This window comes from Ictidomys tridecemlineatus, chromosome 14 (genome assembly GCF_052094955.1).
Source record: "Ictidomys tridecemlineatus isolate mIctTri1 chromosome 14, mIctTri1.hap1, whole genome shotgun sequence".
Lineage (NCBI taxonomy): Eukaryota > Metazoa > Chordata > Mammalia > Rodentia > Sciuridae > Ictidomys > Ictidomys tridecemlineatus.
Window position 1 is genome coordinate 39,276,438 of NC_135490.1, and position 21,869 is coordinate 39,298,306.

Here is a 21,869-nt window from a genome sequence, read left to right on the forward strand (position 1 = left end):
GCAACTGCATCAATAAAGAACAAATCAACAAGAGGTTCCTAATATTTAGAAATAATTAAATTAAATGAAGAAACTCTGGAAATCAATGTCCACCCTGTGAGTAAATATGTGCCTAGTAGTAGCCCTGACATATAGATTGTCTATTCTTTTCAAAATATCACGTCTATTTTAATTCTCAACTAATCCTTTTACTACTATGGCTGTACATGTGCATTGTAAAAACATTTAAAAATACAAGTAAGCAAATATGTTAAAACTTTGTATCTTCTGGATCTTTTGATAGATAATTGAATGGATACATGGAAGGGCAATAGATATATATTCAAATAAACAGAGTTTTTTTTAACCAAAATGAGAGTATACTTTACATATATTGTATAACTGTTTTGAAGTTAACAAATTCTAGTTTCAATATTATTGAAATTTTCTCTCACTTAATCATAAAAATTTTCCAGATGACCCAAAAATACACTGTATAGTGTTTGTCCAAATCAGGATACAATCCATAACCATACATTGCATCTGATTGTGCCCACTTGCCTATCGAACTTGAGGTTGAGTAAGGTTCTGGGAGTTGCCCAAGATCACAGAAGAAATAAATTACAGGTGTGGGATTTGAACAAGGTCATCAATTTTCCTTCCAGAATACTACATTTTCTTCTTGAATAACACTGAAAGGCAAATTCTAAAATTTTAGTTTTGGAATATGAACTAACATTTAAGTATAATGATTTTTCCCCAAAATTAAAAAAAAAAATTAACTAGAAGTTGGGTTCTATGAAAAATGTGGTGATTTAGACATACCACAAGTTGTGTCCACTTGCATTAAAATAAATGCAACATCCTTTGCATTTGCCACTCCAGGTTAAAGAGTTATTTGTAAACTAGGGCCACATTATCCAGAGGAAATCCTTTCAGTGCTACAAGTTAAATCTCAAATCTGGAAGCTAAAAGCTTCTGGAAACAATTCATTTACTTTCAATGCATTAGAATTTAAATGTCCAAACTGAAATTGGAAAACAAGATACCTTGCTTAGAAATTACTTTATTAAAGCAAATTTTTTTTCTAATAATATGTGCTGTAATAGGATTTTGCCTGAATGTTAAAAATGAACAAGAACTATCTACTATAACTAATCTTCACTGAATAATCATGGGATCTCATAGCTTAAAGGCTCTTTTCTGATCAAAGGAATTTATAAATTCTAGTTGCATTCCCAAGCTTCTAATCTTAGCCTAGAAACTATGTAGTTAAGTCTCTGCTTACTTTTCACTTCTCATTCTTTAGCTTCTTATGCTCCAACCCCATAGATGGTTTCTCAAGTATTCCTAGCTCTTTCCTTATATTTTCTTTTTATTTTAAACTGAGGTGAAATTCACAAAATATAAAATCTTTTTTGAAGTGAACAACCAAATGGCACTCAATATAAATTCTGTGCAACAATTGCCTTTATCAAGTTCCACAGTAGTTTTACTATTATACCCTTAAGCAGTTACTCTCCAGTCCCTTCTGTCCTTATCCCCAAGCAACAACTAACACGATTGTGCTCTATGGATTTTCCTATTCTGGACATTCATGTGAATGGGATCATATAAGCCATAATCTTTTGTGATTATTTTCTTTCACTTAGCATGTTTTCAAGGTTCATGTGTGTTGTAGCAAGTGTCAGTACTTCATTCCTTTTTATAGCTGAGGAATATTCCTTTGTATAGACATGCCCATATTTTCTCCATTATTTAATAGGCATTTGGGTTGCTTCTGACTACTGTAAATAGTTCTTTAGGGTCACTGGTATACAAGCATCCATTTAGATTCTTGTTTTCAATTTTTGGAGTATATCCCTAGGAGTGGCACTGCTGGCTCTTACGATAATTCTACCATATGAGGGATATACCATCATGCTTTTAATAGTTGCTACACCATTTTATATTCCCAGCATAATTATAAAAGGATTCTAAATTCCCTAAATCCTGACAAACACTTGTTTCTAGTTTTGTATTACAGCCACCTTAATGGTGTGATGTGATACCTCACTATGGTTTTGGTTTGAGTAATGATGTTGACCATATTTTGAAGTACTTGTTGATTATTTGAATATTTTCTCTAAATAAATGTCTGCCTAAATGTCTATTCAAATCCTTTGCCAATTTTTTGAGTCTTTTTGTTGTTGGTTTGTAAGAATTCTTAATATATTCTGCATATGAGGTCCTTAGATACATTTTTTGCAAATATTATTCTTATTCTGTTGTTTTTTATTTTCTCAATAATATCCTGTGGTTCACAAAAGTGAACAACAAAAGCATGCAACAACAGAAAAAAAAAATAAGGTATTTTTTTTTCTGTTGTTGCTCATGATTTTGGTATTCTAAGACTACATTGCCATTTTCAAGTTCCTGAAGATGCATTTTCTAAGTTTTAGTTTTAGCACTTCTGTTTAGATCATTGGTTGATTTTAATATTTTAAAATATTTTCTAGTTGTCAATAGATCTTTATTTATATACAGTGCTAAGGATCAAATCCAGGGCCTCACACATGCCAGGCAAGTGCTCTACCACTGAACCAAGATTCTAGCCCCTTCAATTTTAATTTTTTGTATATGCTGTGGGGTAAGGGTCTAATTTCATTTTCTGCCCTATGAATTCAAGTTTTCCCAGCAACATGACAAAGCTATTAGTCTTTCTCCATCTATAGTCCTGACAACCTAGTTAAAAATTGATTGACTAAAGATGTATGGATTTATTCCTGGAAATATGTGTGTGTGTGTGTGTGTGTGTGTGTGTGTGTGTGTGTGTGTGTGTACGCATACATGCATGTGTGTAATAACGTAATATAATTAAGAATACACAACCAAATGAGGAGATGCACAAATATAGAGGTATGTATCTCATCATGTCAGAAGCACACTGTTTTGATCATTATAGTTTTGAAATCAGGAATGTGAATCTTCCAACTTTGTTCTTTTTCTGGTGAGATATTTTTGCTATTTGAGTCCTCTTATAATTTTATATGAATTTGAGGATCAGCTTTTGCATTTATGCAAAAATGGAATTACACTGAATGTATAAATCACTTTGGGTAGTACTACCGTCTTAACAATGTTAAATCTTCCAGTCCATGAACATGGGGAATCTTACCATTTATTTATAAGTCTCCTTTAACTTCTTTCAATCATGCTTTGTATTTTCAGTGTGCTACTGTAGAACCTCCTTGGTTAAATTTATTCCTAAGTATTTTATTCTTTTAAAAACTTTTGAAAAGTGGAATAATATTCTTAGTTTCATTTTTGGATGTTTCATTTTTTTGTGTACAGAGAAACATAACTGATTTGGCACTTATTGATTTTATTTGACTATCCAGATATTGTTAACACTGCTTTTTTTTGTGAATTCTTTAGATATTTTTATATAAGATCATGTTATCTGTGAATAGGGATAGTTGTACTTCTTTCCTTTGGTTGCCTTTATTTCTTTTCCTTGACTAATTCTAACTGGTTAAATCTTGCTGTATGTTGAATAGCAGTAATAAAGGACATATCCATGTTTTGTTCCTGATGTTAAAAGGAAAGTTTTCAGTTTTTCACCTCTGAGTCTGAGGTTAGCTGTGGATTTCTCATAAATGCACTTTATCAGGTTGAGGAGGTTCCTATACACTCTTAATTTTTTAAGTGTGCTTCCTCTTAATCATGAAAGAGTGTTAGATTTTGTTACATGTTTTTCTCTTTTCTCTGTTAATGTACAGTGAAGCCAAACTGTCCCAGGCTTTTCTTTGTTGTGAACCATTTGATTACTGATTCAATCTCTTTACTTGTTATAGGTTTGTCTTAGTTTTTTGTTTCTTCTTGAATCAGTTTGATGGCTTGTTTGTTCCTAGAAATTTGTCCATTTCATCTAGGTTTTCTAATGTACAATAGTTCATAATAATCTTTTATAATCTTTTCATTTCTAAAAAGTCAGTAGCAATGTCCCCATTTTCATTTCTGATTTTTGTGACGAGTCTTCACTTTTTTCCTTGTTAGATAAATGTTGTCATTTTTTTTGGTTTCATTGGTTTTCTGTAATTTTTTGTTGTTTATTTCCATTATCTCCTATCTTTATTACTTCCTTCCTTCAGCTAGCTTTGGGTTTAATTTGCTCTTCTTTTTTTCATTTTTAAGGCAGAAAGTTATTGATTGAAATATTTCTTCCTTGTTAGAATGACATTTACAGCTATTCATTTTCCTCGAAGAACTGCTTTAGCTGCATCCCATATTTATAAGGCTTTTGAACATACTGTTTTCTCTGCCTGACGTGCTCTGGCTCTTTTCATGGCTGACTGCTTAGGTTAAGCACTTTTTATTGTAGTAAGTGCTTTCCTGCCAGCTCATTCTAAATAAGTTTCCTCCATCATCCCCAGTCCTTTATTCACACTTGAGCATTCTCTTTGCTTCATTAAAATTATTTTGCATTTTATAATTACTTTTATGTTTCATTATTAATTTAGGGACCCCTCAATAGACTGTCTCCTTTACTACTTCTATTCAACATTATACAGTAAGTTCTAACTACAGCAATTAGTCAAGAAAAAGAAATAAAGGCAACCAAAGGAAAAAAGTACAACTATCCCTATTCACAGTGTTCTTGGTCACAATGCTTTGCCCAGTATGGATGACCAATAAATGCATGAAATGAATGAACTTATATATGTCGAAGTGACTATCCACACACACAAAAATGTGAGAAATAAGAATGATTTTTACCACTTCAGGATAGGTGGATGTTTAATCATATGGCAACTTTCAATGAGTATCTACGTATGTACTTAAAAGTTCTGTCAACTACAATAATTTAATACTCACCTAATGTAGATTTATTTTTGCTGACTAGCCAACAATGATAGCCAAACAGAGAAGACAAGCTGACAGAAAACATAGCTGCAGCAAAGAATAAAAACATAATATGGAACTTGGCTTGAGTATCAGGTAGGCCATTCTATAAAGAAAGGAAGAAAATAACATGTTTCGTCAAAGGGGAAATTATCCTTTTATTTTTATAAGTAAGTTTCTTTTTGCTTAAAATTTTTTATAAATAAATTTTTTATAAATTTTTAATAATTTTTTAAATAAATTTAGATATGGAGAAAGATACATGGTGTTAAAACTTTAGGAGAAAAAAGAAATATATATTTTGTCATATTAAATTAAATGTTTGCTGGAATATGTGTCTGGAAAAAGATTAAAATTGGGGGTATTTATTTTGCATAGTCAAATCAGAAAAATTATGACAACATAGTATAAACTATAACAGTAGGACATGAGATAGAAGGAACTATAAAATATTTTAAATCTGACATGTTTTGTTTACATACTACAGATTCACAAATGTTTAAATAGCTTTATTATTAAGGTTAACTGGCACAATTTAGTTACCATTCTCATTGATGTTTTCTATTACTGCAAACAACAGCATTGACTTAAAGAATACATATAACAACACATCCACAATAATGCTCCAAGCTATTTTAAATAATAACATCACAGAAAAGATCAACATTAGTGAATAACACCTATCTAAAATAAATTTTATAATGTCCATTGGTGAAATCGGCCACCTCAAAGCAAACTAGTTTGATCGTCACTGTTGGTATGTCAAAGGAGACTTGGACTGGCTCTAGAATGGAGGGCGTAGGGATATGGGCAATTAGTGAGGCACCACAGCTGGCATGGAGGACCCATCAGATAAAAGGTCATATGTTGGATTCTCTATAGTAACTGTCAGATTGACACTGGTCATAAGACCTCATTGGTAGTTTTCAACAGTGGGGTCTGCCCATTGAAAACTCTGGTCCTTCCTTTTCAAATATATTTGTGTTTTGGGATGAAAACCACCCACAGGAATGAGGAGCAGTGAATTAATATCCTCCCAGGCATTTGTTAGGGATCATTCTTCAAGCTGGAAACTGCTACCAGCAGATCCCTTCACCTGTGTGAAGCTAGTACTTAGCAATGTTAACTAGCACATAGTAGGTATTCAACAACTCTTTGGTAGCAAATTTGGTTTAAACCTCAAAAACAGATCCAATGGTTCAGAAATTATCACCATAATAAAGGATAATTTAATGAAAATACTAAAGCCATTCGGACAAGGAATAAACTGCTTTTTAAGATTATTTGCCACTCACAAGGAATATCTTCAGATATTTAATAAACTCTTAATTTTGCCTGAGAACAGTAACATAAAAATATATACATTAAAATAAATTAAGAAGTGATTATTTAAACATGTCATATTTTATATCAGAATACATTAGTCTTTCCATGAATTTAATAAAGACTTAAGATTTGGGAAAATATATAATACAGAAAAAAAAGAGTACTTAAAGCCTAATTAAACAATACCCACTAAAAATTGAAAACATTATAGACATAACAATTTTTAAAAAATCTATATGAAAACACATCTATATTTAAATACAGAAAAATACCTATTTATATAGTCCATTATCATTATTTGCAGTAGCTATGTTCTATAAGGTTACCATGAACACTGACTTTGTGAATCCTGAACCCCTCCTCCCAGGGACAATGCAGGGTTAGGTTCCTGCAAGACTCCTGGCATAACATCTTCATCAACTGACCAATTCACAACTTCGTTTTCTGTGAGTTTTTGCTTAAACGTCCCTTATCATTAACGTGGAACCTGTGGCCAATGGCACTATAACTTAGGCTAATGAATGAGGCTTATTAAGGTGTTTCCTTCATATAAAATGTCAGTCTTGATTAGAAACGTTAGACAGCACTTCAGCGTTATGCTTGAAGACCATTTTAAATAGCAAAATCAACAAAAAGCACAGAAATACAAGACACGGCACCAGACTGTGAAGAGCACGTTTGTTCACACTATGAGAGCTAATGAAGCAAGAAGGCAGAGCTCTGCCTTGTTTCACCTCAACTGGGCGCATGCGCGTGGAACACTCCAAAACTCTGCCATTCTGCACCCATCTGCAGATGATTATGAAAGCTTTGTGAGTACTGGTTTTGATATTACAGACAAATTTTGAGAAGTCGAATTAAAAAATACAGGATCTGTGAATAAAGAGGACTGACTATGTGAATTAACTCTATTTTGTAAAGTCATTGTCTGAAACAATTCACTGCTGAAAATTTACATTACATATTTTTATAAACTGAAGAAAAGTCACTAAAGTAACAACTTACTGTCCAAAATTTGATAAAATACTGTAAATCTGTAGCAGCAATAAAAAGGCAGTACAGCAGAGAATAAGCCAAGAAAAGGAGGAAGAATTTATAATTTGAAAATCCAACACAATTGTTCACCCTGCCAAAAAAACAAAAACAGTCACAGTGAGTATTACATCTTCAACCCAGTTATAATATGCTCAAATTTAACAGTGTTTGGTTTTCTCTCGTTTAAAATTCGTTAGCATTTCTTAAGTGTAAGTCATAAAATTTCTTTATACATGGAAACATTAAAAATCAATTTTATGAAAAAGGGAGTTTCTGTGCTTAGATTTTCAATATGTGATATTTAATACAGCATTAATAAGTTATGATCAATGTAACTACATTTCATGTCCAAACATATGAATAAGCACATGCTTAAAAGCACAGAGCTGTAAGACAACTAGTGAAGTCAGGCAGATTAGAGAAATTGACAGTTATCTTTGGGTTTGATAACAAATTATGAGTAAGTTAAAATCTTTTAAATTTTTCCTAGGCTAGATAAACTAACTTCACATACTTCTCCTTGCATGCCATCATTGATTGAACCAACCAGACTGTCAAAGCATATTCTTAAATGGGAGATTTAAGAAAAGAAATACGATTGGGGGCCAAAATAGTAATGACATTTGACACTAGATAATTATATGGCCTGAGAAAGTGAAATAGTAAATTAGAATTTCATTTTTCTTACCTGTAAAAAATAAAAAAAGCACTAAGATCATTTTTGACATCCAGCTTTATATTATATGATATGGACAATAACAAATTCTCAGTTCTTATTATTCTAAAATCATTATGTGATGCTTGGGGGAGGGTGGAATTCCAAACATTATTAATACATAAAAACATAAATACAGCTCATTTTATATTTACTCTTTCTCTTAAAGGACCTAGGAATTAAACAAGAGAAATATTAAAAAGCAATAATAAAAGAAAACTAACTAAATTATACCTAATAGAAGAAAAAGTAGGTCCAAATCTCCATTGTGTTGGATTGGGCCCCAAATTCCTTAAAAAGACTCCTATAGCGCAAGAATTAAAACCAAGAATCAATAAATGGGATGGATTCAAACTAAAAAGCTTCTTCTCAGCAAAAGACACAATCAGTGAGGTGAAGAGAAAGCCTACAGAATGGGAGTAAATCTTTACAACAAGCACATCAGATACAGAACTAAACTTTAGGATATAAAAAGCACTCAAAAACCTTAACACCACACACAAAAAAAAGCCAACCAAAAAACAAATAATCTAATCAATAAATGCACCAAGGAACTGAACAGACACTTCTCAGAAGAGGATATACAATCAATCAACAAATATATGAAAAATGTTCAACATCTAATAGCAACTAGAGAAATGCAAATCAAAACTACTCTAAGATTTCATCTCATTCCAGTCAAAATGGCAGCTATCAAGAATACAAACAAGTGTTGGCGGGAATGTGGGGGAAAAGATACATTTATACATTGCTGGCGGGACTGCAAATTGGTGCAGACAATCTGGAAAGCAGTATGGAGATTCCTTGGAAAACTTTGAATGGAACCACCATTTGACCCAGCTATGCCACTCCATGGTTTATACCCCAAAGACATAAAAACAGCCTATTACAGGGACACAGTCACATCAATGTTTATAGCAGCACAATTCACAATACCTAAATTGTGGAACCAACCCAGATGCCCTTCAGTAGATGAATGGATAGGGAAAGTTTGGTGTATCTACACAATGGAACACTACTCAGCATTAAAAGAGAATAAAATCATGTTATTTGCAGGTAAATGGATAGAGTTAGAGAATGCTAAGTGAAGTAAGCCAATCCCAAAAAAACAAAGGCCCAATACTGGGTGTGGGGGGGGGGGTTGGGGGATGGGAGGAATTGAGGAACTTTAGATAGGACAAAGGGGAGGGAGGGGAAGGGAGGGAGCATGGGGGTAGGAAAGACAACGAAATGAGTTGGACATCATTACCCTAAGTACATGTATGAAGACACAAATGATGTGAAAAAACTTTGTGTACAACAAGTAACATGAAAAATTGTGCTCTATATGTGTAACATAAAATGAATTGCATTCTGCCATCCTGTATAAGAAATTAGAATAAATAAATAATTTAATTTAAAAATTTAATTTAATTAATTTAATTTAATTTAATTTAAAAAAAAAAAGATTTTTTCCTTTGCATAGAGATCACAGCATTATGGGATAACCTCAAGTAGATGTGATAGAATAGATCTGTTAAATTGGCTGAAATCATTGCTTTCTGAGTTAGCTCAATGTTATCTGACATATTGAACCTATTTCATAGAGCATATACATGTTGTTTCCTCTCCTCAAATGTCCTTGTTCTCACTCGAGTGTTAGCAAAATAATCTTTCTATTGACTTTAGTAATAAATTGAAAACTTTCTTGTTCCAGATTTTAAAAATGAAACTATGTTCACATGAAAAATGGTTATATTTTCTACCTCAAAAATATAAGATAGGACTGAGGTTGTAGCTCAGTGGTAGAGCGCTTGCCTCGCATGTCTGAGGCACTGGGTTCGATCCTTAGCACCACATAAAAATAAATAAAATAAAGATACTGTGTCCATCTACAACTAAAAAAAAAAGAGAGAGAATTAAAGAAATATATAAGGTAAAGGAAGCAGCATTAAATTTATTAATTTGCATTGTATATAATCTATAGTTCTATATGGGGAAGGAATTCATAAGGATGTCCAAAACTCTGGATGCACATTGTTTACAGTTATATTTGCAGCTCTAGAGATTCCAGTGGGAATCCAAATTGCTGAGATGGCTTTTCAAGGCATCAGAATGAAAAAAATGGCAAGAAGTAACACTGGTAATATTCTGTACAGCCTAACTGTAATTTGTTTCGAAAGGATACAGGATATTGCACTTGCTTACTTGTGCTGGTTTCAAGAGGAAAAAACGGGTAGGTGAAGGTGAAGACTCTGGACAATGTCGGTGTCACCTATGACTCTTGTGGCCTGGGGGAATTAGAAGGAAGGGACAGATTGCTTCCCTTCCTATAAGAATGTAAGAAGCAGTTTTTGAGTAAATGATGAAGAACATTTGTATGTATAGAAATAAAATGATTTTGATCACAGATTTTATAATACCCAATTTGGCTTCCTTTAACTTCTATTAAGAGTAATTTGCATGTCAGAGGTAGGAAACATGGCAGAAGCTCCGTAAAGAAAGACGAAGCATTTTAGAGTCTGAAATGTTTCTAGGGAGTTTTATGTGTATGTTACTAGAAGAAACAGAGTAATCATGTTTATTTTTGAATAATACCTTCCTCTTGTGACAGACAGTTTGGGGCTAGACATTTTAACTGCCTACTGGTATGTAGATTCAGATGGGAAAGGAAGAGAACCCAGTCCAAGTCTGAGCTTCCTCCATCTGGAAAAGGAATGACTTCACATGAAGAAACAACATGTTCTGGGTAAATATCCCTCTTAGGCTATAAGCACAGCTGTTGGCTCTGTTCAGGGCAATTGTTTTTCTGAGAACAGAAAACAGAACACAATTTATTAGGAAGAATGCGGCCTTTCAAGTCTAAAAACTATGTGACTTTGAGCCCACGTTTCAAGTTTCCTGAGTCTTACTTTCTTTCCCTTTAAAATGGGACAAATCGCACTTCTGTTTGTTGTTGTAAGGATGACAGATTATACATATGGTCTCTAGCATACAGTAGGTGCTCAATAAATTAAAGCTAAAATTATTTACTTTTATTTATGTTACCTAATTTGGGGCAAGTATGTGAAAGTATTATTAATATAATTAAATTTTACACTAAAAGAAAAATTTCTCTAATAGAAAGCTAGTAAAGCTAATACTAGAGAAACTTATTTTTAGTTAAAATAATGAGCGTGAGATTGATTCCCTGAATCCTGATGGATAACTTTAACTGGCCAGAGCCTGATATGCTGAAATCATTGAAAAACTGAGAGCCACTGGTTAATATTTCAAATGCTCAAAGTTCATAGGTACTAAAGTTCAAATCCACATACAAGACCTCTCTAAAAATGGTCTTCCCACAGTCTGGGAATATCCTAATGTAATCATATAATGGCTTTTTAAAAACATTTTCAGGATATTTTAACTGAAAGAAAATAAACCAAATTTAGTCTACAATACAGTCACTTGTGTTTTTAAAAATGAGGGAGGGAGGGGCTGGGGTTGTGGCTCAATGGTAGAGCACTTGCCTAGCAAGTGTGAGGCCCTGGGTTCAATTCTCAGCACCACATATAAATAAAATAAAGGTCCGCCAACAAGTAATAAAAATATTTAAAAAAAAAAATGAGGGAGGAATGCCCCTGCCTAAATGCCCCTACATACAGACCTGTGGTTCTCTGTGAATAGGGGAAAGATGGGATAGAAGAACATGTTCACTGCTTTTATTTTTTAATTTAGAACCGTAAAAATGAGAGAGAGAGAGAGAGAGAGAGAGAGAGAGAGAGAGAGAGAGTGTGTGTGTGTGTGTGTGTGTGTGTTTTAGGTGGTGGGGATTCAACCTAGAGCCTTGTATATGCTAAGTATGTGCTTTACCCTGGAGCTACACACCCAGCCCTACAAATTTTTTAATTTAAATTTTTAATTTCAATTCTTTAAAAAAAGTTGACTGCTCCATTCAGCTGCCATCCAATGAATATCAGGCCCTTGGCATCAAACCCTTCACAATTCGCATGGCTATTGCTTTCTTCAAGGGAATGCCAAGGCTGAGATGGTGGGGGGAGGTAGGGGCTGCAGATGGGAAGAAATAGTGCAGGAGGCAGTCAGGTCATTAAACTTCTTCCACATTGCCATTAAAGGATGAATGCAAGACAGCATGCAGACATGAAATGTGAGACTATTTTTAAAAACTCCGGAGTCTTTTGCCTGTTTCCCTTCACTTATTTAATAGGATCTGTCAAAATTTGAAAGATTGTCCAATTATCCTATAAGTTTCTTATTCAGTCAAATTAATTGCAGGTTTAGAAAGATTGACATAATGGCAAATCGTTATTTTCTATTTTTATAATTTTGAGTGTATAGCAAGGACATAGCAAACTTTATAGGTAGGCTACTGGTCTGGAATGAATCCTGATTATCTTCACCTCTCTGTTCATTATCATCTTAATCTTCTATTAAATTGAAAAAATCAGAATCAATTTTATGACCCAATTATTTTACCACTGCTAAATATATTGAGAATCCACAGCAATTCAAAATGGAGAGTGCTTAGTATGGTTTCCCTAAAAGTAGGCCCTAAGTTAACACCTTTGATGTAGTTTGAGACAAAGAAGGGAGAGGATTTGGGATATCGTTTAGTGGTAGAGCACCTCCCTAGTATGTGCAGGGCCCTGGGATGGAACCCCAGCCCAAAAAAAAAAGCGGGGGCTAGAGGGGAGGGAGAACGGCCCACTAAACAGCATTACTGGACAGGCCTCATTGGTTGAGGGTGGTCCTGGGGCTATTAATTCACCGGCACTTCTGGACTGCCTAGCCTGTGAGCAGAGCAAACCTATCGAGGTAGAAGAGAGCCCTCCGATGGAGAAGCAAAGAAACACAGGTGTCTGAGATGGGGGGCTGTCTGCAGGTGTGATGAACTCACAGTGGGTCCTGGGGATGTGAATGGGGCATTGACAACTTCTGCTATGGTGAGGGCAAAGAGGAATAAAAGGGGATTAAGAGAACTTGTAATTGAAACTACTGGATGGGGGAACATTTGCTTAGAGAAAAAAAAAAAAGAATGCAGATGCAAATTAGTACAAATGGGGTTATTTACAGAAATTTTTCTTTAAGAAGACAGCTATTCTTATAGGAGTTGACTAGTCTTAACATTTGAAAGAAGGATATCTAAGTGAAGGAAAAGAAGAGATATGCTGGTGAGAAATCTACTCAACTATGAACCCTACATTCTTTATTTCCTGCTGCGAAGAGAAACATTCTCTTTTATTCAAAACAAGTCTCATGTAGACTTGTGGGGATGTATATATTTCCTGTGGCATCGCCCCTGAAAGAAGACAAGTCTGTGGAATAAGTATGACTAAGGTCCAAATCCAACCTGGCTGGCAACCTTGGCCTGGTTGTCAGAGGACTGTGCACACTGAGGTGAAAATTATAGGAAAATAAAGAAAAATCATAGAAAATCAACCTTCATCAGATCTTTCAAATAGATCTCTAATAAGTAACCTAACTTTATAACTTAGAAATATTAGAAAACATTAGTAAATTCCAAGTGGAATATCTTATTTAAACAGCTCTGTGCTTTTCTGTATTTGCCATCCTATTCCTCAATACCAAGTTTCATTTAAAATAATGGATAAAGCTTTAGGGATTTAATTCTTCATTAGACATCTGCATGAGGTATTATTAACAGTATTATGTATAATTAATGGGCAAATCTTTGTATACACTTCTGGAAAATATTTTAGAATTTCTGTGTTTATGTATGTGCATACAAATTTCATTTGTAAAAATGTTTAAATAGAGAAATAATTCAATTTATAAAAATGTATAAGAGACCTAAGCCTACTTAAGTACAGAGCCTACTCACCATGGACAATGATGATCCATCTTCAAAATACATCTAAAAAAACAAAACACAAAAGCCCACACCCCACAAGATTTAAATCACATTGTCATAAAAGGAAAATTTAAAGCATCATTTCATTTATGGCAAGTAAAATACTGCAAAATTATTTATATAAAAAGTAATAGCAAAAGTCCTTATCAAAAATAAATACTAGAGCTGATTTTAGTTGCAATATAATAACAGAACTATAATCTTTTTAAAATTATTATTTATTTTTGAGATGAGGCCTCCCTAGGCTGACCACCTGAGTTATGAACTTGAGTTCCTCCTGCCTCAGCCTCCCACATACCAACATTCCTCACATAATAATAGTACTTGAATTTAAAATATATATGTGCTTTAAGATGTAAATCAAATCATTTTATAAAAACAATATGATATATAACATACAACTACCTCATACTTAAAAAAGTTCAAAACGTCAACAGACTTATGGAAAGTCTAGATAAAATCTTCTCTTTAATATTAATATTAAATCATTAATTAATATTAAATAATTAATATTAAATCTAAGTAATTAATATTAATCATTAAGTCAAATCATACTGTTTGTGTAGTACAGTAAATATATAACATTTGTCTGTTATAAAGTCAAGTGAGTTATTTTAATAAAGAGAGAAAATGCTCACAGAAGTACTTACTAAATTGAATTAGTCAAGTCAGAACTGCTAGAAATCAAGCACCTTAAGTCATCATGAACAGGGTTGAGGGAAGGGGACAAGTGACTGTGGCCCTAAGCCACATAAGTATTAATGCAAATGATTATATACCAATTATATTTCCTAATAATCATCTGAGAAGCATAAATAAGGGGAAAAAATGTGATAACCTGGAAAACAGAATAAATACTACATGAAAAGGTCAGATATTTTAGAAGCAAAAAAAGGTTTCCTTACTTATCACAGACGGAACAGTGATGGCAACGATCTGGTTTTATAAGTTGGCATCTGTCACAATATCGGATTGCTAGGAACAAAAAGCTCCACTTAGTCTTAGATTTAACACAGAATTGAATGTACAATTAAATGGCTTTTATCATCTCTCCAAATTTAAATTCTAAAAAGCATACTGAATTTAAATTTGGTAAAAAGAAGATATTCAACTCTGTATAAGTACAAAAAAAAAATGAGTAGTTGAGCCTAGAGTCAGAGTTCTCTGGAGAGGTTTACCAAGAAGAAAGGATCTTTTTGGAAAACTTTTCTGAGGTGTTTTACATTGTCAGTAGTCACAGGAAGGCTCACAAAGGGCACAGATGTGTCCATTTCTATTAAGGTAGATAGTCTCCTTCAATTAAATGAATTTACTTTTTGTGCATAATAGGGTGAGAAGATACAAACGCAGAAACATGTTTGAGAAATTGATAAACTCTATTAGTTGCTTAATTGGGAAAGACCTCGTGTCTCTGTTGGGCAGTATACAAGATTAGAAGTGAGTACTGGATGGGCTGGGTTTGTGGCTCAGTGGTAGAGCGCTCACCTGGCATGTGTGAGGCACTGGGTTCAATCCTCAGCACCACATACAAATAAATAAAATAAAGGTACTGTGTTCTCTACCACTTAAAAAAAAAAAAGGTTTTATATAAAAATAAAAAAGAAGAAGTGAGTACTGGAAGAAGTACTTCCAATAGAGAATTCTGGTTCTTGTAACTGAAGCCCTCATCTTGTCTTCTATGATACAGATATCAAAGACAATTATGGATAATTGACGTGGAGATGCCATCTCAGTACAGAAGCATCTTACAGGATACACTTGAGGAAGAAAACAAACAGGATAAAAATTGTGTGTGAGACTTCAATTATTCATTTATGATTCTGAAGTAGGTTAGAAACAAATATAAATAATGTAAGTATATTAACGAGATACTTTACATTCTTTTTTCTATACTAAATCTTTAAAACCCATTATGTATTTTATGTTTATTTAAAGTGTTTCAACTTGGACTAGCCATATCTGGACTACTCAGTAGCCAAATGGGCTAGCGATTATTATAATGGGAAGCACAGGTCTAACGTTATAAACAAATTTCTGGGTAATCTTGGTGGGCAAGTATCAATAGTTCATATGTGTCAGTTTTTAATACAATTGTTTAATTAGATGTGAAATTACCTTAAAAATCTGATCCAAAGAAAAGATGTATTTAGTTGTATTTGTAAAAAAAAATTTTGTTTAAATATTAAGGATGAATAAAGAAACTGTACCAATATCTAAATTATGTCTTACCTAATTTATATAATCAGCTTTAAATTTATAAAAAGTGCATGTGAAGTTATTAATTTTATATTCAACTTAGATACTGCTCCCTTAAGTACCACTAGGAAAGTCCATAATTAAAACTTTAAAAAATTCTTCTTTTAGGAATACTCCTAAAAGATTTTAGCAGCTCTTACACCTTCACTGAGTCACAACTAAGTAAACATAAACAGAATTCGAGTCAATTCTGATTTAGTTGAGATCTCTGCACCACCGATTTCATGTTTCCATTCTGTTTTATTGAATTATACAGAAACCTTTTACAGCAATCCAAGATATAATTATCTTGAATGTTTGACAGTTTCAAGTACATACATTCTTCATAACAGTCACCACAGTGCATCATTTGGATACTGTTCCAAGACACTCATTATCCACACTGACCTCCAGACATAGTCCTAGTGTAGATGGGAAGATCTTTGGCTGCTCGCCTAAGAACTTCCTGATGGGCTTCTCCTCTTGGCTCTCTCTCCAACAAGTCTTTTTCTGCATAAGAGAGATGGAACTGTGGAATAAATTTACATTTTAATCAGTATTTTTGAAGGAATGATGAAATATTGGTCTGCTCCACTTATACCCAAAGGCACTTATAAAATATTAATGGTACATAGTATATTCAGAGAAGTAATAGAGTTTCAAACCTGGAAAAGTCTGTTAACCTCAAGGATCACTGCTTTATGCATCTAAAAAAAGTATAATAATCATATCTACACTTTCAGGTGTTTGGGAAACTCAAAAGGAATAGAATATATAAAGTGCTTATAAGTTGTAGCATTCTATCCAAATACTAATTATATAATAGATACGGTAAATACAAACGGCTCAATAGATAAATTTTTCATTTGGAGACCCTTAGGAACAAAAGTAGAAACAAATCAATCAAGCATATTTTCTCATCTAAGTAAGTTTTAACTTAGGGATAATCATCACACAACATCTCTAGTCGAAATTGGCCCAACTAATTAAAAAATACTTTTTAAAGAAAACTTATTTGGTAATCACGCAAACACCAAAAAAAAAAAAAAGTTTAAAAGTCTACTATATGAACTTTTATAAACATATTTCAAGAGATGCAAACAAGGATAATCACAGTATCATTGTTTGAAATGTAAAACACTAAATACCACCCTGTGTCCATCAAAAGGATAATGGATACATAAACTAGGATAGGATACATTCAATATACGGTTGGCATTTAATGATTAATGGACAACAACTATTCAAACAAAGAACCGAATTTCAACATATTACTGAAGACAGCAACAACAACCCAGCTTACAGAACATACACAGAGCAACTCCTTCCCTACAAAACTTTAAAATCAGCAAGCTAAACAACTTATATAATATTAAAGATACATGTACATGTGATAAAATTATAAAGAAAAGGGAATAATTAATAAAATGCAGAGCAGTTGTTATTTCTTGAGCATACTGAGAAATACCAGAAGTAATACAGGAGGTATGGAAAATATGACTGAGTGATTGTGAGGTGTTTTCATTTTATTGTTCTTCAAATTGTATACTACATTACTTTTTTTTGTATGTATAACACATCTTATAGATTTTTTAAAAGAGATTAAGTATTTTAAAGAATGAAAAATAGGTCACGGTATTTGAGCCTATATCTTTATCCTCAGAGAAATAAACTTAAAAATCTTTGTTCAGCAGTTGACAATTCTATCAAAGTTCCTTTAAAAACAGAAATAAATCTCCAGCTTTCAAATGTAAATAAATTTTAATATTATTCCTGTATGCATAAACCTTTCAATCGAATCACAAAATTTCAGACCCATTAAGGTGAAAGAAAATACAATGTTTTCTCCAAGTATAAAATTTACATACTAAGAATCCTAAATAACTACAAAATACTAGTATTAAGCTAGTAGAATGTAAATTAGGCTTCTTGTAAGTTTCTAATATATTTGAGAGAACTATTCTCTAGGTTAATTAGTCCTCCTGTTATAAATTGAAAGCATTCGCTTACCTGTCAGTTAACTTCAGAGTGTTTCAAATTCAACTAGTCCTTCAAATGAACACAAATAAGTAAAGGCCATATGTTTTAGGAAGGCTTAGCATGCCCCTTCTATCAGCTGCTCTTCATGAGTTTGCTATCTTAATTATTTAGCTTTTAAAAAATGGAGTATGTTTAGACACTCTTTTGGTTGCTAGAATCTGTAAATGAGGGTGGCTGTGAGCAGTGTGGACTATGGAAGACCAGAAATATGTCTTGAGGCTGATCCTAGAGGCTGGCAGAGAAGCAGCAGATCTAAATATCTTGAATCCAAGACAACATTGGGAACCACCTTTCCAACATGTGGGAAATTATCTTCCAATTGGATAATGAATCCCTAGATTCACTCCATTATTTTCAAAGTGACTAAAAAAAAACTCTGATGGGAAGCTAATGGTATGAAAATGTTGTCAGCCTTTAGACTTCACAGAATTCAAGAACTGAGAAAGATTCAAGTTGTTTACTGATCTATCACATGTGATCATCTTCATTTACCAAAAGATTCACCAGATTTTCTTTCTCCCTTAAAGATTCTATGTTGGATACCATGTAGATGGCACTACTTTGAAATTAAAAATTGAAAGTGCTATTAACTGTCTTGAGAGAATTGAAACACAGACATACTAATGGTCTTAATAGAACTGGGTATCTTGTTTGGGCCTATTTATTTGGCATATGAGGCATAGCACCATATGATGTTGTAAGGATGCAATGGTAAGAAAAAAATTTTAAATGGTAGGCAGGGTTGCAAGGTTGGTTCAACATACAGAAATCAATAAGCGTAATACATCACATTAATAGACTTAAAGACAAGAATCACATTATTATCTCAAGAGATGCTGAGAAAGATTTGACAAAATTTAGCACCTCTTCATGTTCAAAACACTAGGAAAAATTAGGGATAGTAGGCCCATACCTCAACATTGTAAAAGCTATCTATGCTAAGCCCAAGGCCAACATCATTCTAAGTAGAGAAAACTAAAAACTGGAACAAGACAGGGGTGCCCTCTTTCACCACTTCTACTCAACATAGTTCTTGAAACTAGCTAGATCAGACAGACAAAAGAAATTCAAGGGATATGCATAGGAAAAGAACTCAAACTATCCCTATTTGCTGATGACATGCTTCTATATATAGAAGATCAAAAAAATTCCAACAGAAAACTTCTAGAATAAGTGAATTCAGCAAAATATCAGGATATAAAATCAATACCCATAAATCAAATGCATTTCCATTCATAAGCATTGAATCCACTGCAAGAGAAATTAGGAAAACCACTGCATTCAAAATAGCCTCAAGAAAATCTATCAACATATATATCAAAAAAGTGTTCATTATCTCTAGCAATTAGAGAAATGCAAATCAAACTAAGATTTTATCTCACTCCAGTCAGAATGGCAATTATCAAGAATACAAGCTATAATAAGTGTTATCGAGGACATGGGGAAAAAGGCCCACTCATACATTGCTGGTGGGACTGCAAATTGGTGCAACCACTCTAGGAAGCAGTAAGGAGATACCTCAGAAAACTTGGAATGGATCCACCATTTGACCCAGCTATCACATGTCTCAGTTTATACCCAAAGGACTTAAAATTAGCATATTGCAGTGAAGCAGCCACATTAATGTTTATAGCAGCTTAATTCATAATAGCTAAAATATTGAACCAACCTAGAAGCTCTTCAACAAATGAACAGAGAAAGAAAATGTGGTACAGATATACAATGGAATATTACTCACCCTTAAAGAAGAATGAAATTATGTCATTTGCATGTAAATGGATGGAAGTAGAGAATATCATGCTAAGTGAAATAAAACCCCAAAACCAAAGGCCTAATTTTTTCTCTGATAAGCTGATGCTGATCAATAGTGGGTTGGGCGGGAGTCGGGGGATAGAAAAGAATGAGGAACTTTGGTTTGTGTAGAGGGGAATGACGGTAGGGGTGGGACTGTGGGGATGGGAAGGTCAGTAAAATGAGACAGACATTATTACCCTATATACATGTCTGATTACACTACTGGAATGACTCTGCATCATGTACAGCCAGAGGAATGAGAAGTTGTGCTCCATTTGTGTATAATATGCCAAAATGCATTCTGCTATAAAATAAACAAATTTTCAAAAAGGATAGGGTCATTTCAGAGAAATTGTCTATCAACTTTGTACAAGCCGATTCCTCTGCCTAGAATACCATTTCTCATGCTTCTTGTATAGACAGCTCCTTCACTTTTGCAGGTTTCTACCTAAATGTCTTCTCAAAGAACTTCTGTGATTCACTTAATTGGGAGGTAGCCTGACCATTCTATTCCATATGTTATACTTTCCTCAGGTCCATCGGTGCTATCCTTATGTGCCATACTGCAGTTTAAAATTATTTCAAATTTGTTCATTTGTCCTTCACCTCTCTCTCCCACAAGAATTTAACTCTACAAGGTCAGGCAGGGATCAAGACCTAGCACACAGTAAGTTCTCCATTATAACTGTGGAAAGGACAAAAGAGCAAATATCAGTAGGGCCAAGTCAGACGACTGCATGTCAAGGAAAAAGTTATTTTATATTCTCATCCCCACCTTTACATACTCAGAACGATTATTCTCATTATTGAGGCACAGACATATTCCTTCCCCATTTCTAAACTTAATGTAAAACCGGTATTGTATGTTATTTTGGTAAAAGACTGAAAAACAGTCAAATGGATTGAAATCATCAACATGACTTTCATTTTTTTAGTTTCTGGACCCTTTTCACCTTAGAGAAAAATTCTGGGGAGTGCTAGAACTGGAAGATTCCTTAGTATGTTTAACTTTCTTAATAAATAAACACAGTGGCCAGGCTTGGTGGTGCATGCCTGTAATTGCAAGTTCAAAGCCAGACTCAGCAACTTAACCAGGCCCTAAGCAACGACTGAGACCTTGTCTCTAAATAAAAAAAAAAGGGCTGAGATGTGGCTCAGTCGTTAATCACCCCTGGGTTCCATCCCCAGTATCAAAACACACACAAAACACAACAACCTGGATCTGCACCAAGAAATAAAATACAGATTGGTAGAACTGCTATGATAGGAAGTCAAAAGATACACCCTGGAATACACCAAATAAATGCACTCTGATGCAAAGGCATATCACATCACAGATTTTAACAAAGAGGCTGTTTATAGATCTCTGAAGGAACAGAACATCCCTTAGGGTGGAATAGGTGACTAACTTCCAGATGTGACAGTTCTTGACACTACTGTTTAAATAGTTTCATTTTGGGGGGGAGCACAAAAATTTGCAGAAAAATTGAGAAAACTGAAAATTCCTATACTCCCTGGTGAAGTTCCTCATATTGTTAATATCTTACTTTTTAGTATGGTGCATTTGATACATTAATGAACCAAAGTTGATACATTGTTAACTAAAGTTTAGCATAATTTATTTGTATTTCCTCGGTTTTTTAATCTTTTTTCTGTTTTAGGATCTCACCCAGGATATCACAGTACTTTCATCATATTTGCTTGACTCCCTTTTAGCTGAAATAGTTTCTCAGGTTTTCCTTTTTTTATTTTTTCACCTTGACAGTTTTGAGTATTACTCTTCAGGTATTTTGTGGGGAATCCATCTACTGCAATCCATCTGAAGGTTTTCTTTTGTGGGAAAAAAACACAATTTTTCATGATTCATTTGGGTTTATGGAGTATATGAATCGTATAGTATTGGAGACAGAGGTAAAGGGCAATTCTCATCATGTCCTATCAAGGGCACACGCTGCCACTTCGACTCATCAATGTTGATGTTAAATCCAGTCGTCTGATTGAGAAAGC

General features: G+C 33.6%; 1 protein-coding gene across 2 annotated transcripts in view; it reads right to left on the minus strand.

The window, feature by feature from the left end:
* Zdhhc2 (zDHHC palmitoyltransferase 2) overlaps positions 1 to 21,869 on the minus strand; it is a 65,857-nt gene that overhangs the window by 10,923 nt on the left and 33,065 nt on the right. For both annotated transcript variants that reach the window (XM_005330796.4, XM_021730172.3), the window contains exons 4-8: positions 16,437 to 16,557; positions 14,699 to 14,768; positions 13,764 to 13,796; positions 7,195 to 7,315; positions 4,837 to 4,969 (exon numbers count right to left, since the gene is read on the minus strand). In XM_005330796.4, coding sequence (XP_005330853.2) covers positions 4,837 to 4,969; positions 7,195 to 7,315; positions 13,764 to 13,796; positions 14,699 to 14,768; positions 16,437 to 16,557 — 478 coding nt within the window. The remainder of the gene's footprint in view (positions 1 to 4,836; positions 4,970 to 7,194; positions 7,316 to 13,763; positions 13,797 to 14,698; positions 14,769 to 16,436; positions 16,558 to 21,869) is intronic.